Source organism: Oreochromis niloticus, linkage group LG19, assembly GCF_001858045.2.
Source record: "Oreochromis niloticus isolate F11D_XX linkage group LG19, O_niloticus_UMD_NMBU, whole genome shotgun sequence".
NCBI classification, from domain to species: Eukaryota; Metazoa; Chordata; class Actinopteri; order Cichliformes; family Cichlidae; genus Oreochromis; species Oreochromis niloticus.
The window spans coordinates 5,702,396-5,724,832 of NC_031983.2; the positions used below are offsets into that span (position 1 = coordinate 5,702,396).

At 47.5% G+C, this 22,437-nt stretch overlaps 3 protein-coding genes across 8 annotated transcripts in view; 2 read left to right on the forward strand and 1 right to left on the reverse strand.

Annotated features, from left to right (window-relative positions):
• Positions 1–3,277, forward strand: part of LOC100699408 (nesprin-2) — a 57,178-nt gene extending 53,901 nt beyond the window's left edge. For all 3 annotated transcript variants that reach the window (XM_019348787.2, XM_019348786.2, XM_019348785.2), the window contains 2 exons: positions 686–735; positions 968–3,277. In XM_019348787.2, coding sequence (XP_019204332.1) covers positions 686–735; positions 968–1,178 — 261 coding nt within the window. In that variant the 3' untranslated portion in view covers positions 1,179–3,277. The remainder of the gene's footprint in view (positions 1–685; positions 736–967) is intronic.
• Positions 1–22,437, reverse strand: part of esr2b (estrogen receptor 2b) — a 66,358-nt gene that overhangs the window by 7,877 nt on the left and 36,044 nt on the right. For 2 of the 4 annotated variants that reach the window (XM_013274965.3, XM_005455918.3), the window contains exons 8-10: positions 21,357–21,540; positions 19,048–19,374; positions 3,963–5,352 (exon numbers count right to left, since the gene is read on the reverse strand). In XM_013274965.3, the coding sequence (XP_013130419.1) occupies positions 5,241–5,352; positions 19,048–19,374; positions 21,357–21,540 (623 nt within the window). In that variant the 3' untranslated portion in view covers positions 3,963–5,240. 4 annotated transcript variants of the gene reach the window in all.
• Positions 14,645–16,866, forward strand: LOC112843164 (uncharacterized). The gene is made up of 2 exons (XM_025901158.1): positions 14,645–15,080; positions 15,279–16,866. The coding sequence occupies exons 1-2, from the start codon at positions 14,772–14,774 to the stop codon at positions 15,759–15,761; spliced, it is 792 nt and encodes a 263-aa protein (XP_025756943.1). The 5' UTR covers positions 14,645–14,771; the 3' UTR covers positions 15,762–16,866.

The following is a 22,437-nucleotide window of genomic DNA, read 5'->3' on the forward strand; positions in this document are numbered from 1 at the left end:
AAACATAAACTGAGCAGCATCTGACTGCATTTCAATGATATGGGAGAGTGCACAGCAGAGTGCAGAATTTATAAAAACTAAACTAGGAGCTGGATAAAGTCATACCCGTTTTAATTTTCAGCAATTTTCGGTTGTGCAGGACAAAAGGTTTCAAACTTGTCCTTGTTCTCCCCAGTGGTAGTAAATCTGTAAAAGAAAATGCTTCCTTGAAAAAGACTAAAGTTACAGTTCAGTACTGTATATTACATAAAAAAGACTATATACAAAGTGTCCTTGAAAAGCAGAGATGCCGCAATGTGTGCTTGTAACACAGAGTCATGGCTCAGTGTCTAAATGAGTCTCTCAGATGTGAATGTGCACTTGAAGCCATTTAGAATTACTAGTTTTATGTGCTGCTCACCACAAACAAACACAAGCATAAATTTTGAACTTTTTACTGCATTTTCATAAGTTTTACAGCTTTTCCTATTGATAAACCTTCACAAACAGTGAAGGTATAAAATCACACTTCCTGCACAGATATCTCTCCCAGTGTGCTTCGAGACCAGTTTCCTATCAAAAATCTCTATTTTCTGCCAAAATACAGCAAAATTCACTTTCTTATTACACACCAGTCTACCATAGTGTACAGTGTTGTCAGCTGCTGTCCAAGTGATTAACACGTGCTTTTTTTTTTTTGATTCAGGAGGAGGCTGGTCTGCAGGCAGCTACGGTCAGACAATCGGCAACCAAAAGGTACCTTTTTATTTCATTAGAGTCAGAGTTAAATGAACCTTAAATCAGTCACTATTCTTAAAAAAAAGTAAAAACTACAATCTTAAATCTCAAAGTGCAAAACAGCTCTAATGAGCCCCGTTTATATTGTGGATTTGAGAATACAAAAATACAGATGTTGTTTTTGACTTTTGTTCTGTTTGGTGAACAGCATAAACACCTCTTAACCCTCTCAACATTTCTCCACTTGCAGGGAGGAGAGACAGGACTCTTCCCCACAGCGACCCCTCTTCTACCGAGTTCTGCGAGCTGCCTTCCCCCTACACCTGCTCCTCTTCATGCTCCTGGTTCTGGCCTGCCTGGTGCCTCTCTCTGAAGAGAACTACAGCTGTACACTGTCCAACAACTTTGCCCGATCTTTCTACCCCATGCTGCACTACACCAACGGCCCCCCACCCACATGATCACTGCCACACTTTGTGTCCACGTTCTCCTTATAAAGGGATAGTAGTGGGGAAAAAACAAAACAGCCATATATTGGAGGTGAAAATCCCGAATAGACACCGTTAACAATGTCACGGGTCATGTACCTTCTCCCTCCCATACAAAAATGAAGCTCACAGCTCTTCATGTCTGAAGGAATCATGTGTTCTTCACTCTAAACTTTATTACTGTATTAAATTATTTATTTATTTATGCTCCTAAATAAGAAGCCATATCACTGCTGTGTTTAAGTTGTGATTTTTATATGTAGATTTGCCAGCTGATTCCCCGACTGAAACTATTTCACACTTCAGATTCAGACGGTGCAGAAGGAAAAAAGGCTACAAGATTTATTTTGATATCTTCTATTTTGTATAGTGCGGTATGAGGGATTAGAGGGTGGTTATTACCAAAGCAACTGAAGAAATTTGAGGAGTACACCAGCCATTTTCTACCACTGCAGCTATTTGTACCGATTTTGTTTGTTTAGGGGGTTTCTTTATGTTCGGGGGGGTGGGGCAGACACTTGTTAAAAGCACATTTTGTACAGAAAGGAAAAGACGTGGGTTCTTTTTCTTATTTGGCTTTTGAAATATTCAAAATATGAAAAATTGTAAGAGTTTTTTTCTTGTAAATAATGGCAGTGACTCATCAGCAGACATGCCTTTGTGTATCCAACAGAACAACCATTCTTTTAACTCATAATGTTCCCAGAGTGTTTTTGATGTTATAAATGAATCTTGTATATAACAGCAAACTACTAAGAAAAAAGGGTAAATTGTTGCTTTCAACTGTGCTATTTAGCCGGGTTGTAATTTAAAAACTCTTAAGTTAATATATTGAAAATTTGATAAACAAACTTTTAAGAGTCAGTGTGATGAATATTTTCCTATGATATACGTGTGATATTTTAGCCGATCACTCAACCTAAGAGTCACCTTGATGCAGCTGTGGTTGCTGTTTCCTGACAAAGTTGCACATTAACTGGCTGCAGCTAACTTTGTTCACCTGCTCTTTGGCCCTTTTTGCCTAAAAGAGCGAGCTGTAGGTTCACAGGTAGTTGGTGGGCTAGCCAGCGATGCACAAATACTTAATTCCTCCTCTCAGGTGTCCCATAGCTCAGACAGATAATTAACATTGTTATACTAAACAATTTAAATGAATATAAAAATCTCACAGCTGTAGGAACAAATTCTCTTCTAAAGGTAACTGCCATTTTTACTGCTAAAATATTATGGAGAGGGTAAATATTATTGACAAATTTGCTCATGACAGTTTCCTCACAAAGTCGATGTGCAGCTTTACAACAACAACAACCCCCAAAAGGCTAAAAACACAGGCTACAGAGCTGGTAGTTGACTGTGGTATTGGGCCTATATGTGACTTTTTGTTTCATGTAACCTCACCCATGTATTATGAAAGGGAATTTTATATTTATTTTCAGCTCTATTTATCATAAATTGTACAGCTTTTTTTTTTTTTGAGGTTTGAGCAGGGCTATCCAACTCGACCAATGACATGAAAGTCTGCAACGATCACCCGTTATTACGTACACATGAGATTTACCTGAATTCTTTTTTGTTCCAGTGCAGATGAACAGCGGGTCTCAAGATCCACACGCAACAATTTGAGTTGAACTTGAATGTAAGAAATCCTTTGAGAGGTGAATGTAGCTGTGTCCATGCACAATCAAAGATCATTAAATGTCTGTAATTTACTGTTAAAGTTACTGATAAATGTTATACAGAAGACTATGAACAATTCAAAACTGTACATAATTTCAGCCTCGGCACAAAAGTCTCACAGAACAGAAACAACAAAAGGTGTGTAAGTTTGATTTATTTTGTGATCTCTTATTTATGGGACGTACTGTTTGTAATTTTGAACTGACAATAAACCATGTTTGCCACGATGTGCTGCTGCTGCTGCTGGTTGTGAGTTGACAGAAAAGGCAGGCGAAAAAATCTGCAAGATCTGACATGAATGTGTGCGGCGTGCACAGAGTGCCAACAGAAACAGTGTCAGATTTGGGTGTGTGTTCATGCGTGCACAGTCCACAAACATCAGGAAATAAAGCAGAGTGAACATATATTGGTCTATTAACAGTGGTTAAATAATCTGGAACTAAGGTTAAATTTACACTGGCACACAAGTTGCACATTTTATGACTTGGGATGTCCAAAAAGCACTTGTTCCTTTTAGTTTGTTTTGTGTGACGGAAAATTAAGCTGTTTGCAGTTTTGATGTACCAAGTAACAGGCTGTTCTCTCAACTCTTATGTGGTTAATGAGATCATAAAGCAAAGAAGCCACACAAATGAGCCCTTAAGGGTTTATATGTACAAGACACTGAATAGTTTTAAAGGAAAATACCAACAGCCAACAGTTTCTCAACCTTGAAAACAGAGATGCTAAAGCTCAACTTGTCTACATGAGAAGGTACAGCTAAGAACATGGATAACTCTGCAATGTGCAACAAACACATTTCTCTCTCTCTTTTTTTTGGTGTCTTACTGTTACACTGCTGACATACAGTGCCAAATCATTTAATTCAGCTTTATTTATATAGTGCCAAATGACAGCAACCATTGCCTCACAGTGCTTTATACTGTAAAGACCCTACAACAATACAAAGACTCCCTATGAACAAGCAGTTGGCAACAGTGAGAAGGAAAAACTCCCAGGTTCTGACAGGAGGAGCCAACACCCATGTATCATACAAATCTGCATTATTTTTAATGGCCAGCAGGGGGCAATCTGCCTAGCTACACAAAGACTACATTTGTCACGAACTCCTTACTAAAATAAACACTATGGGCTCAGACAGTAGCTTAAGATTAATAATGAAAAAAGTAGTAAATTTTATCAATTCTGGGCATTTTTAAAAAGGAGGATTATATAGGAGATTTATGTCATTTTTATAGTCAGATAAAACTAGTTAAACTTTTCTTATCTCCAAATGTCTTTGTTACAGCATTTTAAAATTAAGTTATTGTTACATCCAGTTTTAAACACCAAGAGGACAACAATGAAAACTCTTCGCTCAAGGCTTCATCATGGGGGATCACCAAACAGAGGATGATGTCACAGTGACCATCTATGGCTTGAACATTTCTTAGCATTAGCATAATAGTAAAGCCAAGATCAGTAGCTTCAAGTGTGACAAACTTCAAGTGCTGAAATCAAGTATAAAAAACTAAGTTTCTGTTGTTGTAAAGTATTTTAGTTTGTACAAACATATGGCTTAGGTATGGCTCGTTTAAGGCAGTCAGGCTGTTCCAATTCTAAAAGTAACAGTCTGAGAAAAATTGCTAAAGCTCATTATATCAGATTAGATGTAGTACTATGACTAAATTTTGAAATTTTCCTTTTTTCAAATTGTGCTGGTAACCTTTGCAGAAGGGGTCTGTGCCACTGTTTACTGTATAAATTCAGCATTAGTTTAACCAGACAAACAGAGAACAAGTTTAACAGTCATTTTGGTAAAAGGCCACATACCGCTGATGGAATCCACAAACAAGACTGTAGAAAATTCCTGCGTGAACAGGCACAGATTAAAACACCAAAGTGCACAGTAGTAAAAGCAGAAAAAAACATGATAGGGTGACAGAGAACAGCGTCCTTTTACGTCCTTGTATGACTAACAAATCTTACAGAAATGAATGTTAACTTGTTGGTCAAGTGTGCAATTATGAGTAAGTGGAGACGGTTTGTAGATGGCTTGTTCTGGATGTTACATCAAGGTGATAAAAAGAGATACAAATACTGTTTTATCAAAAAAAGCGCACAGGCTGCCAGGCAGCCAGCCAGTGATGTCCTTATGAACAGCGACAATAGTTCACATTCACAAGAAATATTTACGCACACAAAATATACATTCGATCAAAAAAAATTTTAAAGACTACAAAAATCTTGACAAGAGAAACTTTACCTCACAACAGCGCTTTCTGTTTTGTTTTTTTAATTTTGTTTTTCCTTTTTTTTCAATCTTTGGGTGATGGATATCCAGTAAGGTTTAGTCTCAGTCATTGACTTCTGTCACTCTCAAGCTGTTTCCGTGACAACTCTGTCAGGGATGACGTAGGTTGTTGGCTCCGCCGATGGACCTGGACCTGCATCCCCATTATTCAGTGACCAGTGCTCCGCAGAAATGTAACTGTGAGGGAAATTATTACAGTTATTTTCCAGAGGAAGGGAATGATTTGCTATTCTCAAGCACTCTGGACATGAAATAAAGTCAAAGTTCATTTTGGGAAGTTTGAGTACTGTGCACAAGTCTTGAGACACCCCTCGTTTTTTTAGACCTTTGCTACAAAAAAAATGGAAATCGATGCAATAGATAGAAATAGACACGGAAAGTGGACAGTATAAGGCAACAACAGAGTTCAGTTCTAACAAGCTTGAAAATCAATAGTTGGTATGAGCACCTTTATTCCTCCTTAGACTCTTTGAGAATCAACTTTTTGATTTAAAAATGCTATTTTATTCCTTTTATTCCTTTATTCCTCAAACTGTGTTATCTTTGGCATTTTTTACAGTTTCAACTGCCCTTTGGATATGAATACACTATTCCCAAAAGTATTCACTCACCACTCAAAATCACTGAATTCAGGTGTTCCAATTACTTCCATGGCCACGGGTGTATAAAACCATGCTTAGGGGCATGCAGATTGTTTCTGCAAACATTTGTGAAAGAATGGGTCGCTCTCAAGAACTCAGTGAATTCCAGTGGTGAAATTTCCTCGCAACTAAATAATCCACAATCAACTGCTAGTGGTATAATAATAAAAAAACACTGGAAGCTATTGGGAATGACAGCAACTCAGCCATGCAAAATCACAGACGAAAAACAGGGAGTCAGTGACGAGTCATCTTGCTGAGCAGTTATTAATGCATCCCTGCTTAACTTTAAGCTTAGCTCTGGCATCAGTGTTGTCACATCATGGCCACGTTCTGTCCTGCCACTCTTACTGCTGGGAAACTTTCCCTCATCTAACGTAGCCATAAATGTGTCAAGCAAGATCGATAACGTCATCAAACTCCCTTTCACTGCAGAGGTCACCAACTTTCTGTAAAGTCGATCACTACAGACCTCAAAACTTCTTGTGACCATGAGATTAGCTCAAAAACAGAGAGCTTCATGGAACGAGTTTCCATCCGTCAAGCAGCTGAATCCAAGCCTGACATCACGCCAGGGTGGCTGTAGCTCAGGAGGCAGAGCAGATCATCTAATGTTGGCAGAGCAGAGCAGATCATCTAATGTTGGCTCCCCCTAGACAACATGCCTTGGGCAAGATATTAACCCTAAGCTGCTCTCCGATGCGTCCATCAGATTGAGAATGTTAGTTAATAAGCACTTAAAATCATAGAAGAAAGTGCTTATATGAATGGGTGAATGTGGCATGTTGTATAGAGCGCTCTGACTACTCCGGGAGAGTAGAAAAGCGCTATATAAGAATCAGTCCATTAGTGATGTGTCGGTTGCGAACGAAACGGCTCTTAGAGCCGGTGTTCTGACAAACCATCCTACTTTTGCAACTGTAAGTAGTGTATGCACATTTCTGCTGTCACAGAGTAATTCCAGCACAAATTTAAGTAGGTATGACGGCTTGGCACTTAACTTTGCCCATCAGAGTATGCTTGTAGCTCATATTCATAAAGCAAGGATGGTTTGCCACTTCATTTTACCCAGAAAAGTATGCTTGTAGGTAACATTCACAAAGGTAGCATGGTTTGGCACTTAATTTTACCCGTCAGAGTATGTTTCTAGCTCCTATTAACAAAGGTAGGATGAATTGCCACTGAATTTTAGCTGTTAAAGTATGCTTCTAGCTCATATTCACCAAGGTGGGATGGTTTGCCACTGAATTGTAGCTATTAAAGTATGCTTCTAGCTCAGATTAATAAAAGTAGGACGATTTACCACTTAATTTTACCCGTCAGAGTATTTTTCTAGCTAATATTCACAAAGGTAGGATGGTTCGCCATCTGATTTCGTGTTGTGCGCATGCACAGAAATGACGGGTAGGATGGTTTGTCAGGTAGGATGGATTCCCAGAACACCTGGATCTTTGAAGTGAACGACGCGAGCCGGCTCCTTATTGAGAGCTGTAGGTTGTTTTTTTTCTCTCACCCTCTCTCTCCCACTTTTTTTCAGCTTCACTCTGCACGCGAGCCTTGTGCTTTGCGCTGGGAAGAGGGGGGAGGGGCGGTAGTTACACTCGCAGTAGCACAGGAACAGAGCGGGAGGGAGAGACAGAGAAAGAGAGCCAGGGACAACAACGTCACATTAGAAAGGTATGATCATCCAGAACTATTTTCAGTTGCGGATGAAAAAGGATTCCGAAAGTTTATTCATGCAGGCCCATATGACACACAAAATGCATCTTTTTTTTTGTTTTCAGATTTTAAATTATATTTAATTGTGTTGTGGTTTGCAGTGTTTTGTGTTGTTTCACTTTAAATTTATTTCAAAGGAAAAAGCTGAAAATTTAAATAGTTAAAAGTTGAAATGTGAATAGTTGTTTTTTGTATTATATGATTTATTTATTACATTTTATGTGGAGTGAATAAATAAAAGTATTGTGGCAAGCTCAGACAAGGAGGAGACAGAGTTTTCGTTCAGTCTTGCTTCCCTGCCGTCTTAGCCAGGGAGCACAGCCATTTATTATATCTGCCAGAAGAACACTGCCACTAGCTAACTGCTCAGCGCGGCAATAGCACAGCAACAACAACAAAACAAAAGGCGCTCTCTCACCCAGAAAAACACACAGTTGCCGAGAGAGCACGTCACCTGTCACCATGGCAACATGACAACAAAACATAACTGTAAAAACAGAACCCCGAACAGCCCTGACCTGATGAGCTCAGTGATGCAAATAAACTGGCACTACATAGCCCCCACCTAAGGGGTCAGTCGTCCCCGACAACCCCATTACCCCACACAACGTCCGGCAAATGTCCAGGTGCCTTCTTTTGGCGGTTGTTGCCTGGCATGAAAACCCCCCCTCGGCACTTGGTGTCGTAGGCTCTTTTCTGTCGCACTCCGGCGCTGGCCTGGGCCTGGCAGGTGTAGTCATGAACCACCTGCAGCCGCGCCCTCAGCCTCCTGTAGTAGTCCATCTCTGGCCCACCATCAATCTCTGGCTCGGGGGGGACCCGAACACCAGATCCACAGGCGTCCGGAGCTCCCGTCCAAACATCAGAGCGGCAGGTGTGCACTGGCTGGACTCCTGAACCGCAGTCCGATACGACCAAAGGACCAGGGCAGATGTCGGTCCCAATCCCGCTGGTGGCGGCTGGTGAGAATGGCGAGCTGGGTGGCCAGCGTGCGGTTAAAGCACTCGACCAAGCTGTCGCTTTGCGGGTGGACCCCCAGCCACCGGCAGATCTCCCCGAAGACCTTCGATTTGAAGTTGGTCACTGTGGAGCTCAGCCGGTGGATCTCCTCCACCAGCTTCTCCGCCGTCGTCGTTGCACTCTGGTCCGGCACCGCGTAGGCCTCCGGCCACTTTGTGAAATAGTCCATAGCCACCAACACATACCGGTTCCCTGACTCCGTAACAGGGAAAGGCCCTAGGACGTCCACTCCCACTCGCTCCATCGGGGCCCCCACCAGGTACTGCTGAAGGGGGCAGTGGAGCGTTGAGTCGGGCCCTTCTGTGCCGTGCAGGTGTCACAGCAGTGCACGTGAAGTTCCACATCCCGTCGACAGCCAGGCCAGTAGAACCGTCCCCTGAGGCATTCCCATAGTGGCCGGCCCCCACCGAGCCGTGGACAAGCTCGAGCACCTGCGACCGCAGCGACCGAGGCACCAACAGCTCCAGGAGATCTCTGCCCTGACCGGGGGCCCGCCATCTCCGGTACAGGAGGCCATCGTGGGTCTCCAGGTTGTTGTACTGGGAGTAGTAGGCCTTCACTTCGGGCTCCTGTCCCGACACCCCCGTCCAGTCTGGGCATTGCGCCGCCTCCAGCCAGGCCCCCACCTGAACCAATGTCGCGTCGGCCTCCTGCTCCCGCTTCAGCTGCTGCGTGGTCAACGGGAGCCCTCCCCCTCCGCTGGCTGTGGCCTGAGCAGTAGCCACCCCCAGCGCATCCTGGGCCCGCTCCTCCTGTCGCAGACAGTAGCGGCACTTGACGGCCATGCAGGGCCGTCTGGAGAGGGCATCAGTGTTGCCATGCTGTCGACCTGCCCGATGCTGGATCTCGAAGTCGTAGCCCTGAAGGACCTCCAGCCAGCGGGCCACCTGACCTTCTGGGTGTTTGAAGTTCAGGAGCCAAGTCAGAGATGCATGGTCAGTGCGCAGGAGGAACCGGCAGCCGTGCAGGTATGGCCGGAAGTGCTGCACCGCTAGCACTACGGCCAGCAGCTCCCGCCGGGTCACGCAGTAGTTCCTCTCGGCTCGCCCCAGAGCACGGCTGAAGTATGCCACCACTCGTTCTCCGGCCTCATCCTGCTGGGAAAGGACCACCCCGACTCCTACATTGCTAGCATCAGTGTCCACAATGAAAGGTTGCCGGGCGTCGGGGTAGGCCAGGACTGGGGCTCTGGTGAGGGCCTCCTTCAGCTGTGCAAAAGCCGCAGCGCAGGCATCACCCCAGCCAAACAGCTGGCCCTTGTCAGTCAGGCGGTGGAGGGGGCTGGCTATCGTCGCGAACCCCTTGATGAACTGACGGTAGTAGGAGGCTAGGCCCAGGAAGCTCCGCAGTTCTTTGACGTTTGAGGGAGTCAGCCAGTCCCGGACTGCAGCCACCCTTGCGGGATCGGTGGCGATACCTTGAGCGCTGATCACATGGCCTAAGAACGTAGTCTCTCTCGCCAACAGCCGGCACTTCGCAGGGTTGAGCCACAGCCCAGCTTGACGGATGGCACTGAAGACCTCGCTCAGGTGAGACAGTGCACTGTCGAAGTCGCCACCGTGCACCAACAGGTCATCCAGGTACACAACACAGTGGCTACGAGGGATGTTCACGAGCACCCTCTCCATCAGCCTCTCAAACGTCGCTGGCGCATTGCAGAGCCCAAATGGCATGACCCTGAACTGCCACAGCCCCTGTCCAATGGTGAATGCAGTCTTAGGCCTTGCTTCGGGGGCTAGCTCCACCTGCCAGTAACCGCTGCGTAGGTTGAGGGAGCTGAACCAGCTGGAGCCGGTGACGTAATCTAGGGCCTCGTCGATCCGTGGAAGCGGGTACGAGTCCTTCTTGGTGACTGCATTGAGACGGCGAAAGTCCACGCAGAACCTCGGGCTGCCATCCTTCTTCCCCACCAGGGCCACGGGTGCCGCCCATGGGCTGTTGGACGGCTCGATCACCCCAGCTGCAGCCATCTCACGGATCTTTTCCTCCGCCACCTGCCGTTTTGAGAGGGGCAGCCGGTGTGGGCGCAGATGGATGGGTTGAGCAGAGCCGGTGTCGATGGTGTGCTGGACCAGCCCCGTCTGCCTGCAGTCTTTCTGATCAACGTTGAGACCTACGCTGCTGCTCTGCCACAGGTCACCAACAGCCTCGGTTGTCTCGGTCGAGGGAGATTTGTCGGGCTGAGAGGCTGAGGCTGAGGCGAGTGGAGACGACCCGGAGCCACCGGCATCCGAAATCTGCTGAGCGGCAGCTGCCCGACGCCTGTCTCGTCTGGTCCCCTCCGCTCCCTGCTTTTGGCCGTGCTGGAGGGCAAAAGTCTCTGTGCCAAGAGTGATAGCCAGCTTCGCGGTGTCGATGCAGGCCCCCCAGCGGCTCAGCAGATCCAGGCCAATGATGCACCGGTCTTGAACGTCAGCGAGCCAGAAGTCGTGCACCAGCTCCAGATCCTTCATTCGGATCCGCAACGGTTTCTTCCCCCGCATAACAGTTTTCTCCCCCGTCACTGTCATCAGCTAGGTGTCTGTGGGCAACCAACCCTTCACCAGTGGCCCGGATGTTCCAGGGAGCACGCCAGGTCGTATCAGGGAAATGGTAGACCCCGTGTCCACCAGGGCCTGGCATGGCTGGTCCTCAACACAGCAGCTCAGGTAGAGTCCCTTGAGGTGCCCAACTCGGCCCACCACCGTGCATCGTCCTTGGAGGGGGCAGGAAGCTGGAGCGGTGGTCCCCTCGCTACACCGCTCCCTCCCCGTTTCCCTGAGGTTGCGTAGTTCTGGTCTTTGGGGCTGATGCTGGGCAGTCACACGCCACGTGGCCAGGCTCATCGCACCGGTAGCAGCGGTTGGTCGGTCGACGAGGACGCCTCCGGGCACAGAGGGTTGCAGCTGGCATATCTCAGCAACCTCCTCCTCCCCGTCGCAGTCTGCGGCTCTAATTTGGGGGTAGTTTGGGGGGGGCACCTGCTGGTTAGGTCGCGAGGTGAGCACCAGCTCGGCCCTTTCAGCCTCAAGGAGCGCCTCACGGAGGGTCTGAGGCATGGCCAGGCGGACGTGTTGGCGTAGTCGCTCTGGGAAAAGTCCCCGGAGAAAAGCATGCAGGCTAAGTTCCTCACGGGCTGCTGCTGGAAACTCTGGGTAGCCACGACGAGCATACAGCAGCACGTCTGCTGCAAAGGTGCCCAGGCTCTCCCCTGGCCGACGGCTCCGGTTGGTCAGCCGCTCTCTGCTCTGATCAGTGGAGTGCAGCTGTCCGAATCGCCTCTCGAGTGCCGCGGTGAGGGCCTGGAGCTCATGCTGCTCTGCCGGGGCTAGGTCAAGGAGTATCTGCAGTGCATCTCCCTCTAATGCTAGTGCTAAGTGTGTAGCAGTCTCCTCTTCGCTCCAGCCACTATGTCTGGCGGCCAGCCGAACTTGTGAGAGGTAGGGCTCTAGCGGGGTTAGCCCGTTGTATTTCGGTACCTTAACTGGCGTGGTAGGCATAGCTGCTCATGGTTGGGGGCTCGGTGTGTGGGTCGACAGAGGTAGCCCATGAAGCATTGCCCTAGCGTCTGTCGCGACGGGCCGCCCCCGCGTTGCGCTCGCGCCATCGGGACCCATCGGGGGACTTACATGGCCGCTCACATCCTCTCTCTTCAATCGCCAGCTTCCCAACTGGGGAATGTTCTCCTCGACAGCTTGCTCCAGCCTCTGAATGTCTCTCTTCATTACGGTGAGGGTGAGCTATCCCACTTCTGACACCAATGTGGCGAGTTCAGACAAGGAGGAGACAGAGTTTTCGTTCGGTCTTGCTTCCCCGCCGTCTTAGCCAGGGAGCACAGCCATTTATTATACCTGCCAGAAGAACACTGCTGCTAGCTAACTGCTCAGCGCGGCAACAGCACAGCAACAACAACAAAACAAAAGGCGCTCTCTCACCCAGAAAAACACATAGTCGTCGAGAGAGCGCGTCACCCGTCACCATGGCAACATGACAACAAAACATAACTGTAAAACCAGAACCCCGAACAGCCCTGACCCGCTACAGTATATTTACGGTGGCCCCTAGAGACAAAGCACATACAAACCCCGTACAAACTCGAAAACACGTAAAAACTCAGAAGCACGTACAAACTCCAAAACACGTACAAAACACAACAGAAGTGCTCCAGGATGCTAGGCGCAGTGTTGAGCTTTTGTTACCTAGTGGCTACACAAGCCAGGAAGTACCAACGACTGGATTTGGTGTGTGATAGTAACAGGTAAATGAAATTTTTTTAAATAATTTGAATATATATGAGTGCTTGTGTATAAATACACAAACAATACACATATGCTTTCAGTTGTGTAATTTAAGTGATCTAGGTAGCTCTGTTTTGGAAGTTCAGTTAAAGCTAGAAATGTGTTTTGGACTTTGTACGTGCTTTTTGGAGTTTGTATGTGCTTTGTGGGGCCACCACATATATTTATATATAAACATATATAAATAAAACCACTGTTTTTGTCACGGCTCGGGGCAGCGGCCGTGTGATGTGAGGAAAGGAGGACTCAAATGCAGTACTTATTCAGATGTGAGGGAGATTTATTATGAATACTGAACATAAAGTGGAGATGGTAAAACAGAACTAAAGATGAACTAAACTGGGAGAATCTAAACCAAAGAGCAGCAAACCTGAACATGGAGGGAGGACAGCAGGGAGAGCACGCAGGGTGACACAGAGGAGGAACACAGACGACGCGACCCGGAACTGAGGGAAACACACACTATAAATACACAGAGGGACACTGGGAAATCACATACAGGTGGGAGACACAGCTGGACCTGATTAACCTGACGAGACAGGGGAACACTAACACCAGGGACCAACAGAGGGAGCACAAACCCAGAAACTCAGTATCTAAAATCCCAAAACACAAACCATCCCAAAACAGCCCACAAATAATAACAATAAACACACCAACCACAAAATCCCTGAGTCATGGACTCAGGATCATGACAGTACCCCCCCTCAAGGGCTGGCTCCCGACAGCCACAGAAAAACACCAGACCCGGGAGGGCGGTGGGGGTCCAGGACGGAGGGACCGGACCAGGACCAAAATGGAGGCCCCTAGAGTCCCAAACAAAACGTTCACAAAACACACAGGGGAGCAGGTACTGAAACACAGTTCAGGTGGCCGGTCTGGGGCCGATAGAACAGAAGGCCAGGCTGGGACAGTTCAGGAGACCGGCCATGAAGAAGGCAGTGGCGGCGCGCAAACAGTTCAGGAGGCCGTCCACGAAGAAGGCAGTGGCGGCAACAGAGGTCCGGAAGCCGGCCACGCGGAAGGCGGTGGCGGCCACAGAGGTCCGGAGGCCAGCCACGCGGAAGGCGGTGGCGGCCACAGGGGTCCGGAGGCCGGCCACGTGGAAGGCGGTGGCGGCGACAACCTTGTTCAGGAGGACGTCCACATTGGCGATGATGACCATCCAGCGGCCTAGAAAACGGCCAGTGAAGATGAGGTGCCAGACGGGAACCGGATGGCGGCGTGCCAGCACAACCAGGCAAGGACGAGGAGAAGGGTGAGGCCGAAGCTGCTGCCGAAGCCGAACCAGGCGAGGCTGGAGCCGAAGCGGCTGCCGAAGCCGAACCAGGCGAGGCTGGAGCTGAAGCAGGGGCCGGGCCAGGCGAGGCTGGAGCTGAAGCAGGGGCCGGGCCAGGCGAGGACGCTGAAGCAGGGGCCGGGCCAGGCGAGGATGCTGAAGCTGCTGCCGCAGGCGAGGATGCTGAAGCTGCTGCCGCAGGCGAGGATGCTGAAGCTGCTGCCGCAGGCGACGCTGAAGCCGATGAGATGACTGGGCCAGGCGATGCTGAAGCCGATGAGGTGACTGGGCCAGACGACGCTGAAGCCGATGAGGTGACTGGGCCAGGCGACGCTGAAGCCGATGAGGTGACTGGGCCAGGCGAGGATGCAGACACAGAGGCTGGACCAGACGAGGATGCAGACACAGAGCCTTGACCAGACGAGGATGCAGACACAGAGGCTGGACCAGACGAGGATGAAGGTGAGGCTGAAGCTGAAGCAGGTGATGCTGAAGGCTCTGAAGCTGGCCCAGGCGAAGGCACGGAGGCAGAAGCAAAAACTGCAGCTGGCAAGGATGATGAGGCTGCAGCTGGCGAAGATGAAGCGGCTGCAGCTGGCAAAGACAAAGGGGCTGCAGCTGGCGCAGATGAAGTTGATGCCGACGCTGGACCAGACGTGAATGTCGCTGCAGGCGGCGGCGTGGAAGCCGGAGACGAAGGCGCTGCAGGTGGAGGCGTGGAAGCCGGAGACGGTGGCGCTACAGACGGTGGCGCTGCAGACGGAGGCGTGGAAGCCGGAGACGGTGGCGCTGCAGGCGGAGGTGTGGAAGCCGGAGACGGTGGCGCTGCAGGCGGTGGCGCTGCAGCCGGTGATAGGGCTGCTGCCGCAGGCAGTGCTGGAGCTGCTGCTGCTGCTGGTGCAGCCGGTGATGGAGCTGCTGCTGCTGCTGGTGCAGGTGGTGATGGAGCTGCTGCAGCTGCTGGTGCAGGTGGTGATGGAGCTGCTGCAGCTGCTGGTGCAGCCGGTGATGGGGCTGCTGCAGCTGCTGGTGCAGCCGGTGATGGGGCTGCTGCAGCTGCTGGTGCAGGTGGTGATGGAGCTGCTGCAGCTGCTGGTGCAGCCGGTGATGGGGCTGCTGCAGCTGCTGGTGCAGCCGGTGATGGGGCTGCTGCAGCTGCTGCTGCAGCCGGTGATGGGGCTGCTGCAGCTGCTGGTGCAGCCGGTGATGGGGCTGCTGGTGCAGCCGGTGATGGAGCTGCTGCTGCTGCTGCTGCAGCAGGTGGTGATGGAGCTGCTGCAGCTGCTGGTGCAGGCGGTGATGGGGCTGCTGCTGCAGGCGGTGATGGAGCTGCTGCAGCTGCAGGTGAAGACGAAGAGGCTGCAGCTAGTGAGGATGCCTGAGACGATGGCGCTGCAGGCGGCGGCGTGGAAGCCGGAGACAGAGGCGCTGCAGGCGGCGGCGTGGAAGCCGCAGATGGTGGCGCTGCAGGCAATGGTGATAGCTGGATGGGCTCCTCGGTCCCCCCAGCGAAAGCAGCAGGCTGAAGCGGTTCCTGAGACCCCTCAGCGGAAGCTGCTGATGACGGCGAAGGCTGGATGGGCCCCTCGGTCCCCCAGCGAAAGCAGCAGGCTGAAGCGGTTCCTGAGACCCCTCAGCGGAAGCTGCTGATGACGGCGAAGGCTCAAAACCAGTAGGCATGGGTGCCCCTGGCACACACAAAACAAAACCAGCAGGCTCGTGGGCCTCTGGTGCACATGAAACAAAACCAGTAGGCACGTGGGCCTCTGGCACACATGAGGAAGGCTGCAGCTGCGCAGAGCACTGACCCTGCTCAGGCAGTGACAGCTGGGTGCAGTCCCTAGCTGGCATCTTGGTCTCCAGGGGTCCAGAGTAAGCTGAGGGTTGTAACCCGGCCTCTGGGGAAGCCCTGGAGTGAGTAGCAGTCTCTAACGTTGCCAGCTTTTGAGGAACAGATCCATTGTGAAACCGTTTGTCTCCCTGCTCAAAAACCGCGGTGGAAAAACAGTCCTTTAAGGGGTGTATGGGCATAGCTTCCTGTAGAGGGGCGAATGAAGATTGCGACTGAACCATGGACTGAAATGTGGGTTGCAGTGAAGCTAGTGATGATGGTAGCTGAGTGGCTGGCCGAAGCGGTGGCAGAATAGGTAATTGTGCTCCTAAGGAGGCCAACGGTTGAGCTACAGAATGGGAAGCTAACGGCTGAGCTACTGACTGGGAAGCTAATGGCTGGACACAAAACTGAGCCGGTGAATGGCGATAAAGTCCAGGCTCGGAAGGAGCGGCAGAAACACAGTCTTTCGGTTTTGCAGAGGGTTTATAGATACCCACTTGAGAAGGGTCCGTTACCACGAAGGTAGGTAAGCTATACGTATTGCCTCTCATCCCACTCTGAATAGCCCCAGAAAACAAAGTCCCGGAATCTGGGGAAGCCAAAGTATCCCGCTCACTCACCGCATCTGGCTGCTCGAAAGTGAATGCAGACGGGGCATGAAGTCCGAGATCCAAAAGGAGAAATTCCTGCTCCCACGGACATAGCGAGCCCAGAAGCCATGGGAGACCGGTCACCAGGCGCTGTAGCCGCCTCTCTATAGCGCGCTGGGGCTCGTCATCCTGGCTTTCCAGCCACAGGTCAATGAGCTCCTGTGTGGCATCGACGAGATTCTCCCGTAGCTCCTTAGACGGATTAAGTGCTGCTGGGTCCATCTTGTGGTCGCGTCGTACTGTCACGGCTCGGGGCAGCGGCCGTGTGATGTGAGGAAAGGAGGACTCAAATGCAGTACTTATTCAGATGTGAGGGAGATTTATTATGAATACTGAACATAAAGTGGAGATGGTAAAACAGAACTAAAGATGAACTAAACTGGGAGAATCTAAACCAAAGAGCAGCAAACCTGAACATGGAGGGAGGACAGCAGGGAGAGCACGCAGGGTGACACAGAGGAGGAACACAGACGACGCGACCCGGAACTGAGGGAAACACACACTATAAATACACAGAGGGACACTGGGAAATCACATACAGGTGGGAGACACAGCTGGACCTGATTAACCTGACGAGACAGGGGAACACTAACACCAGGGACCAACAGAGGGAGCACAAACCCAGAAACCCAGTATCTAAAATCCCAAAACACAAACCATCCCAAAACAGCCCACAAATAATAACAATAAACACACCAACCACAAAATCCCTGAGTCATGGACTCAGGATCATGACAGTTTTTTACATTAGTAATTCCTTTTGTGCATAATTTTATATTACTGTTAATAATAATTAAAGCAACAAAACAACCTGAAGAGCCGGTTGGGATCCGAAAGAGCCGGCTCTTTTTAGTGAGCCGAGCCGAAAGAGCCGGTTCTCTAAAAAGAGCCGGAAATCCCATCACTACAGTCCATTACCATTTACACCATGAAGCACAATGCAAAGTTTTAGATGCAAGGATGTGAAGCACAGCAACACTGCACACCAGTGCACAAAGCATAAAGAAATGTATGAGCGACTTTGGTGTGGAAGAGCTTGACTGGCCTGCACAGTCCGGACCTCAGCCTGATATAACACCTTTGGGTTGAATTAGAGAGCAGACTGTGAGCCAGGCAAGTTCATCTTGTCACACAAATGTGCTTCTGGAAAAAGAGTCAAACACACTCCAAAATCTGGAATGGAAAGCCTTCCTAGAATAGTTGAAGTTTTATAGCTGCAAATGTTGGGCTGGCATTATATTAAAGCCTAAGGATTAAGAAGAGGATGTCACTCAAGTTCATATGTGTTTTAAAACAACAATCCGAAGGGGAGTACTTTGCAATGGATAACATCCTGTGCAATAGTGTTCACATGCAATAAAGTTTTATTTATTATGCTGGATGACTGTGTTCTGATTCCAAGGCAGAAAAGCAAATGCTTTGGGCAAAGTAGTGGATCAGAAGGACAGCTTTTTATGCTCAGATTCATAGGTTCATAGTGCTAAGTGGCTTAACCCGAGAAAACTAAAGCTGGGAGACTTTCACCCGTGTGAAAGTGATAGTGTTACAAAAGTGTACACTGGTGTTTTAGGGTTAATAACCAGAAAAAATGGCTCTGAAATAGTCAGGTTCAAGGACAGAATTGAAAATGAGTGAAAAAGCAGCCAAAGAAAGACCTTCAGAAAACCTGGAGAAGTTTTGCTTGAGACAAATTTAAGAAATAACAAGAAACTTGAGCTCCTTGGAATCAAAACATGAAGAAATGAGTATTTTACCACAACTATGCAGACAACATGCAGATTGTTATTACACCTATAATTATTATTATTATTATGATTATCATTTATTATGAGTTTCCTCCAGTTAAACCAAACATACAAAGAAACACTGGCTACTTCTTGATGAAAAACAATCATTTAAATTATAAAAGTTGTTAATGGCCACTTGGACACATTAAAAACTGAGGCAGCAATCAGAGAGTACTTCATTTTAAATAACTGATTTTTTTTGTACATTTTCGTGTTCTCTAACTATACTGTAATGTTATTTTGTACTTATTTGATGATATATGCATGTCTTTTTGGATTATTTTTATAAATTGTAGGCTTTTGTGTAACACTTGTGGGTCAAGCTGACTTGCCTTTCATTTTTCTTTTTCCTTCTGTCCATCCTTATTGAGCTTCTTTCCTTTATTGCTGCATTTTTCCTTTCTGTCTTCCTTCATAAAAAGCTTCTGTCTCTTTCTTGCCTTTTACATTTTTCCTCATCTACCTTCCTTTTCTTCTCAGTTGCCTCCTATCTTCCCTTTTTCTTGTCTTCTTCTCATCCACCATCCCCCTGCCCCCTTACATTGTTTTGTCTTTTCCTTTTTCCTTCAGTGTATCCTTCCTTCTTATCCTCTATTCCATTACCTTTCTTTCATTTATAAACTTTAAAACCACACATCTGCTTTAAGTGCAGTAACAGAACTTACTCATTGCTGTCCAAGTGAGACCCCGCTAAATTCTGTGATGGAGATGTAGACTGAAAGGTGTGCAGATGTCTGTCCAGGACTGGGACTTCCACTGGAGGCACAGTGGTGTTGTCAGCAGCTGTGGCGGTCTGGTCCGGGCCTGGCTGCAGGTGAGATGGCGGTGGGGGGAACTGTTGCTGTTCAGAGGAAGTGTCAGAGCCAGGCGAGGATGATGATGTTTGACTGCTGCTGCTGGCTATGTTGGCATCCAGCATCTCCAGGAGGAGGTCGTACACCAGCACCACGTTCTTCCTCTTCATGGTGGACAGGTGATCCATGCCTTTGTTACTGTAATGAGAGGGAACGTGACCATGAGCCCAAAGGAAAAGAAGAAAGGGAATTAAACAACTAAGGACCAGATCGCTCAAAGAAATGAAAGGCAGTTTGCAGTTTGATTGTTAATACCTCAAATGAAACCTGATGTATCCCTGTGCAGCATTATGAACATGTCTGGTTTACAAACTGTTCAAGTCTAATGTAAATGAATAGTACATAATTATTTTATTCTTACAAATCACAAACCTTATTTAGAGTCTTTGCTGATTAATGTCAATCAGCATATCAAAGCAATTTTGCACTCAACTGTACTAAACATAAATCCTGTACAACACCCATCAGGCATAGCATTATGAGCTCTTCATTGTGCCACATGTTAGTGGGTGGTATATATCAGAGAGCAAGTGAACATTTAATCATCAGAGCTGATGTGTTAGAGGGTTAAGGTTAGCAGGAAAGTGTGAGGATTTCAGAAAATTTGACAACGTTGACTCGGTCGGAGCATCTCTAATACTGCAGCTCTTGTGGGATATTCCCAGTCTGTAGTGGTCAGTATCTATCAAAAGTAGTCCAAGGAAGGAACAGTAGTGAACCAGAAAGGGTCACTGGTGGCCAAGGCTTACTGCAAGCATGGAGTGAAGACTGGTCCGCGTGGTCCGATCCAACAGATGAGCTGCTGTAACTCAAACTCTACAAAAGATTCAAGCTGGTTCGATTTGAAAGGTGTCAGAATACACAGTGTATCACAGTTTGATGTGTATGGGACTGAATAACTGCAGACCAGTCAGGGTGCCCATGCTGATCCCTGTCCACAGCCAAAAACACCAACAGTGAGAATGTGAGCACCAGAACTGGACCGTGGACCGTGGATGCGCTGAGATGAAGGCAAGTCGGAGTGGCAGTGTGATGCTTTGGGCAATGTGGGAAACCTTGGGTCCTTCCATTCACGTGGATGTTACTTTGACACGTACCACCTACCTAAGCATTACTGCAGACCATGCACACGTATGTGCACGGTATTTCCTGATGCTTCTGGCCTTTTTCAGCAGGATAATGCACACTTTCATTTTTGGTAATGAAACAAAAATCCGGTAAAAAAAAAATATCTGGTAATTCTTTGCTTTTACATTCATCTGGTCCCAATATGCCCAAATATCAAAGAGAAATTAAAAATGAATGCCATGGAAGAGTCCGGGTCTTAGGAGGTTAAAGGATCTATTTCTAACATCTTAGTGTCAGATACTACAGCACACCCTCAGTGGTCTAGTGGAGCCCAGGTCTAAACGGATCAGGGCAGTTTTGGCAGCAAAGGGGACCAACACAATATTAAGCAGGCGGTCATAATGTTATGGCTGGCTGGTGTATCGTCTTTAATAATTGTGTCCTTTGAGTTTGTCAGATATTTGTTCTGTCTCTAAATCCATGGGTGTGATGGATATTTACATTAAAGTTCATGTAGAAAATGAGATGTTACAGGCAAACACAAAACATCAATGCAATAAATGCAGGATTTTGCAAAAGCTTTCAGTCTACTGTTGAAGTTATTATCACCGAACATGAAAAAAAACCGTTCCAGTCTGCACAATGTATGCAGACATTTCTTCATTTTAGCCGTGTATTCTCTGTAAATGATCCTCTATTTTATTAGCGCACGCCTACTTGTGGTTTAATGCAGCTGAGATATTAATGCCAGTCATCTTTATTAAATTCTGCATATAGCACTTCTGGGGGATAAACCGAACCTGGTATGTCTGAGATGTAAAAACAAAAATAAACCAATATAAAACAGACCTTATTTTGTTATTATTAAATTTAAGAGACTTGCTTCACAAACACTGTGAAGTGTCTGTGATGAACACTTGATTGGAAAAGTTAGTAAGTCTTTTTACTTAATTTCATTCATGCAGAAATATGTGTTTGTGCACATGCTTGCTGAGCATTACTGTGAGCATGTGAAGAAATCAGAAATAATACTCCCTCCGTTCTGTGTGTACCTGACGTGCCGGATGTGGGAGAGCAGCATGGTGAGATGGCCAAGGCGCAGAGTCTGCTGCTGGGTGGATAGGCCCAGTTTGGAGATGGCCCAGACCAGAGCATCGATCACAGAATCCAGGAGACGCAGCAGCTTGTTTCTGCTTTCCAGCTCTTCTGGAGTCTGTGGGGAGCTTGTGCACAGATCTGTGAAAAACAGCACAGCTACGTGTCATCATTGAGACCACTGACCCTTTTTTTAAATACGTGCCCATTAGTTACAAATGACCAGAAAAGTTTAGATGCTGTTTCAGACGTAAATATAAGCAGAATTCAATAACGTACACATCATTTATACTCTATATACTTATAGAGAAAACATATGAATAACTTGAAACTTAAAAATCAGATGTGGCAAGTTTGAATTTGACAACAGCAATATATTTAAAATTGCTGAGACAGCAACGTATTTCTGGCATTGCATTACAACAACACTGCAAAAGTATCCAAACTTCCCATTTCATAATGCAACAAATGTTTTAACTGGGTCACTGGTCTGGATTGCAAGTAGTCCAGCACTGAATATCTTAGCTTTCTTAAGTGAGTACATGTGTCCTCACAATCATACCAAAGATAATGTTCATTCAGCATTCAGCACTAACCCGTTTGTAAAAAATGATCTGTATTGTCTGAATCCTATTGATACTATATATATTTTCCTCACCTCTTTGCATATAATCACTAATACTGATCTCTGGCTCTCTTCCATAGTGTGTCTTTGCACTCTTTCCCTGCTTCACGCCCAACTTGTCACGGCAGATGGCCGCCCCTCCTGAGCCTGGTTCTGCTGGAAGTTTCTTCCTGCTAAAAAAGAGTTTTTCCTTCACACTGTCGCCAAGTGCTTGCTCGTAGGGGGGCATGTGATTGTTGGGGATTTCTCTGTAGTAAAGTAGGATCTTTACCTTACAGTATAAAGAACCTTGAAGTGACTGTTGTTGTTGTGATTTGGAACTATATGAATAAAATTTAACTAAATATAGTAGTTCTTTGATCTTGTTAGTTATTTATCTACACTGACTTTCACAGACCAGTGAACCCTCAACT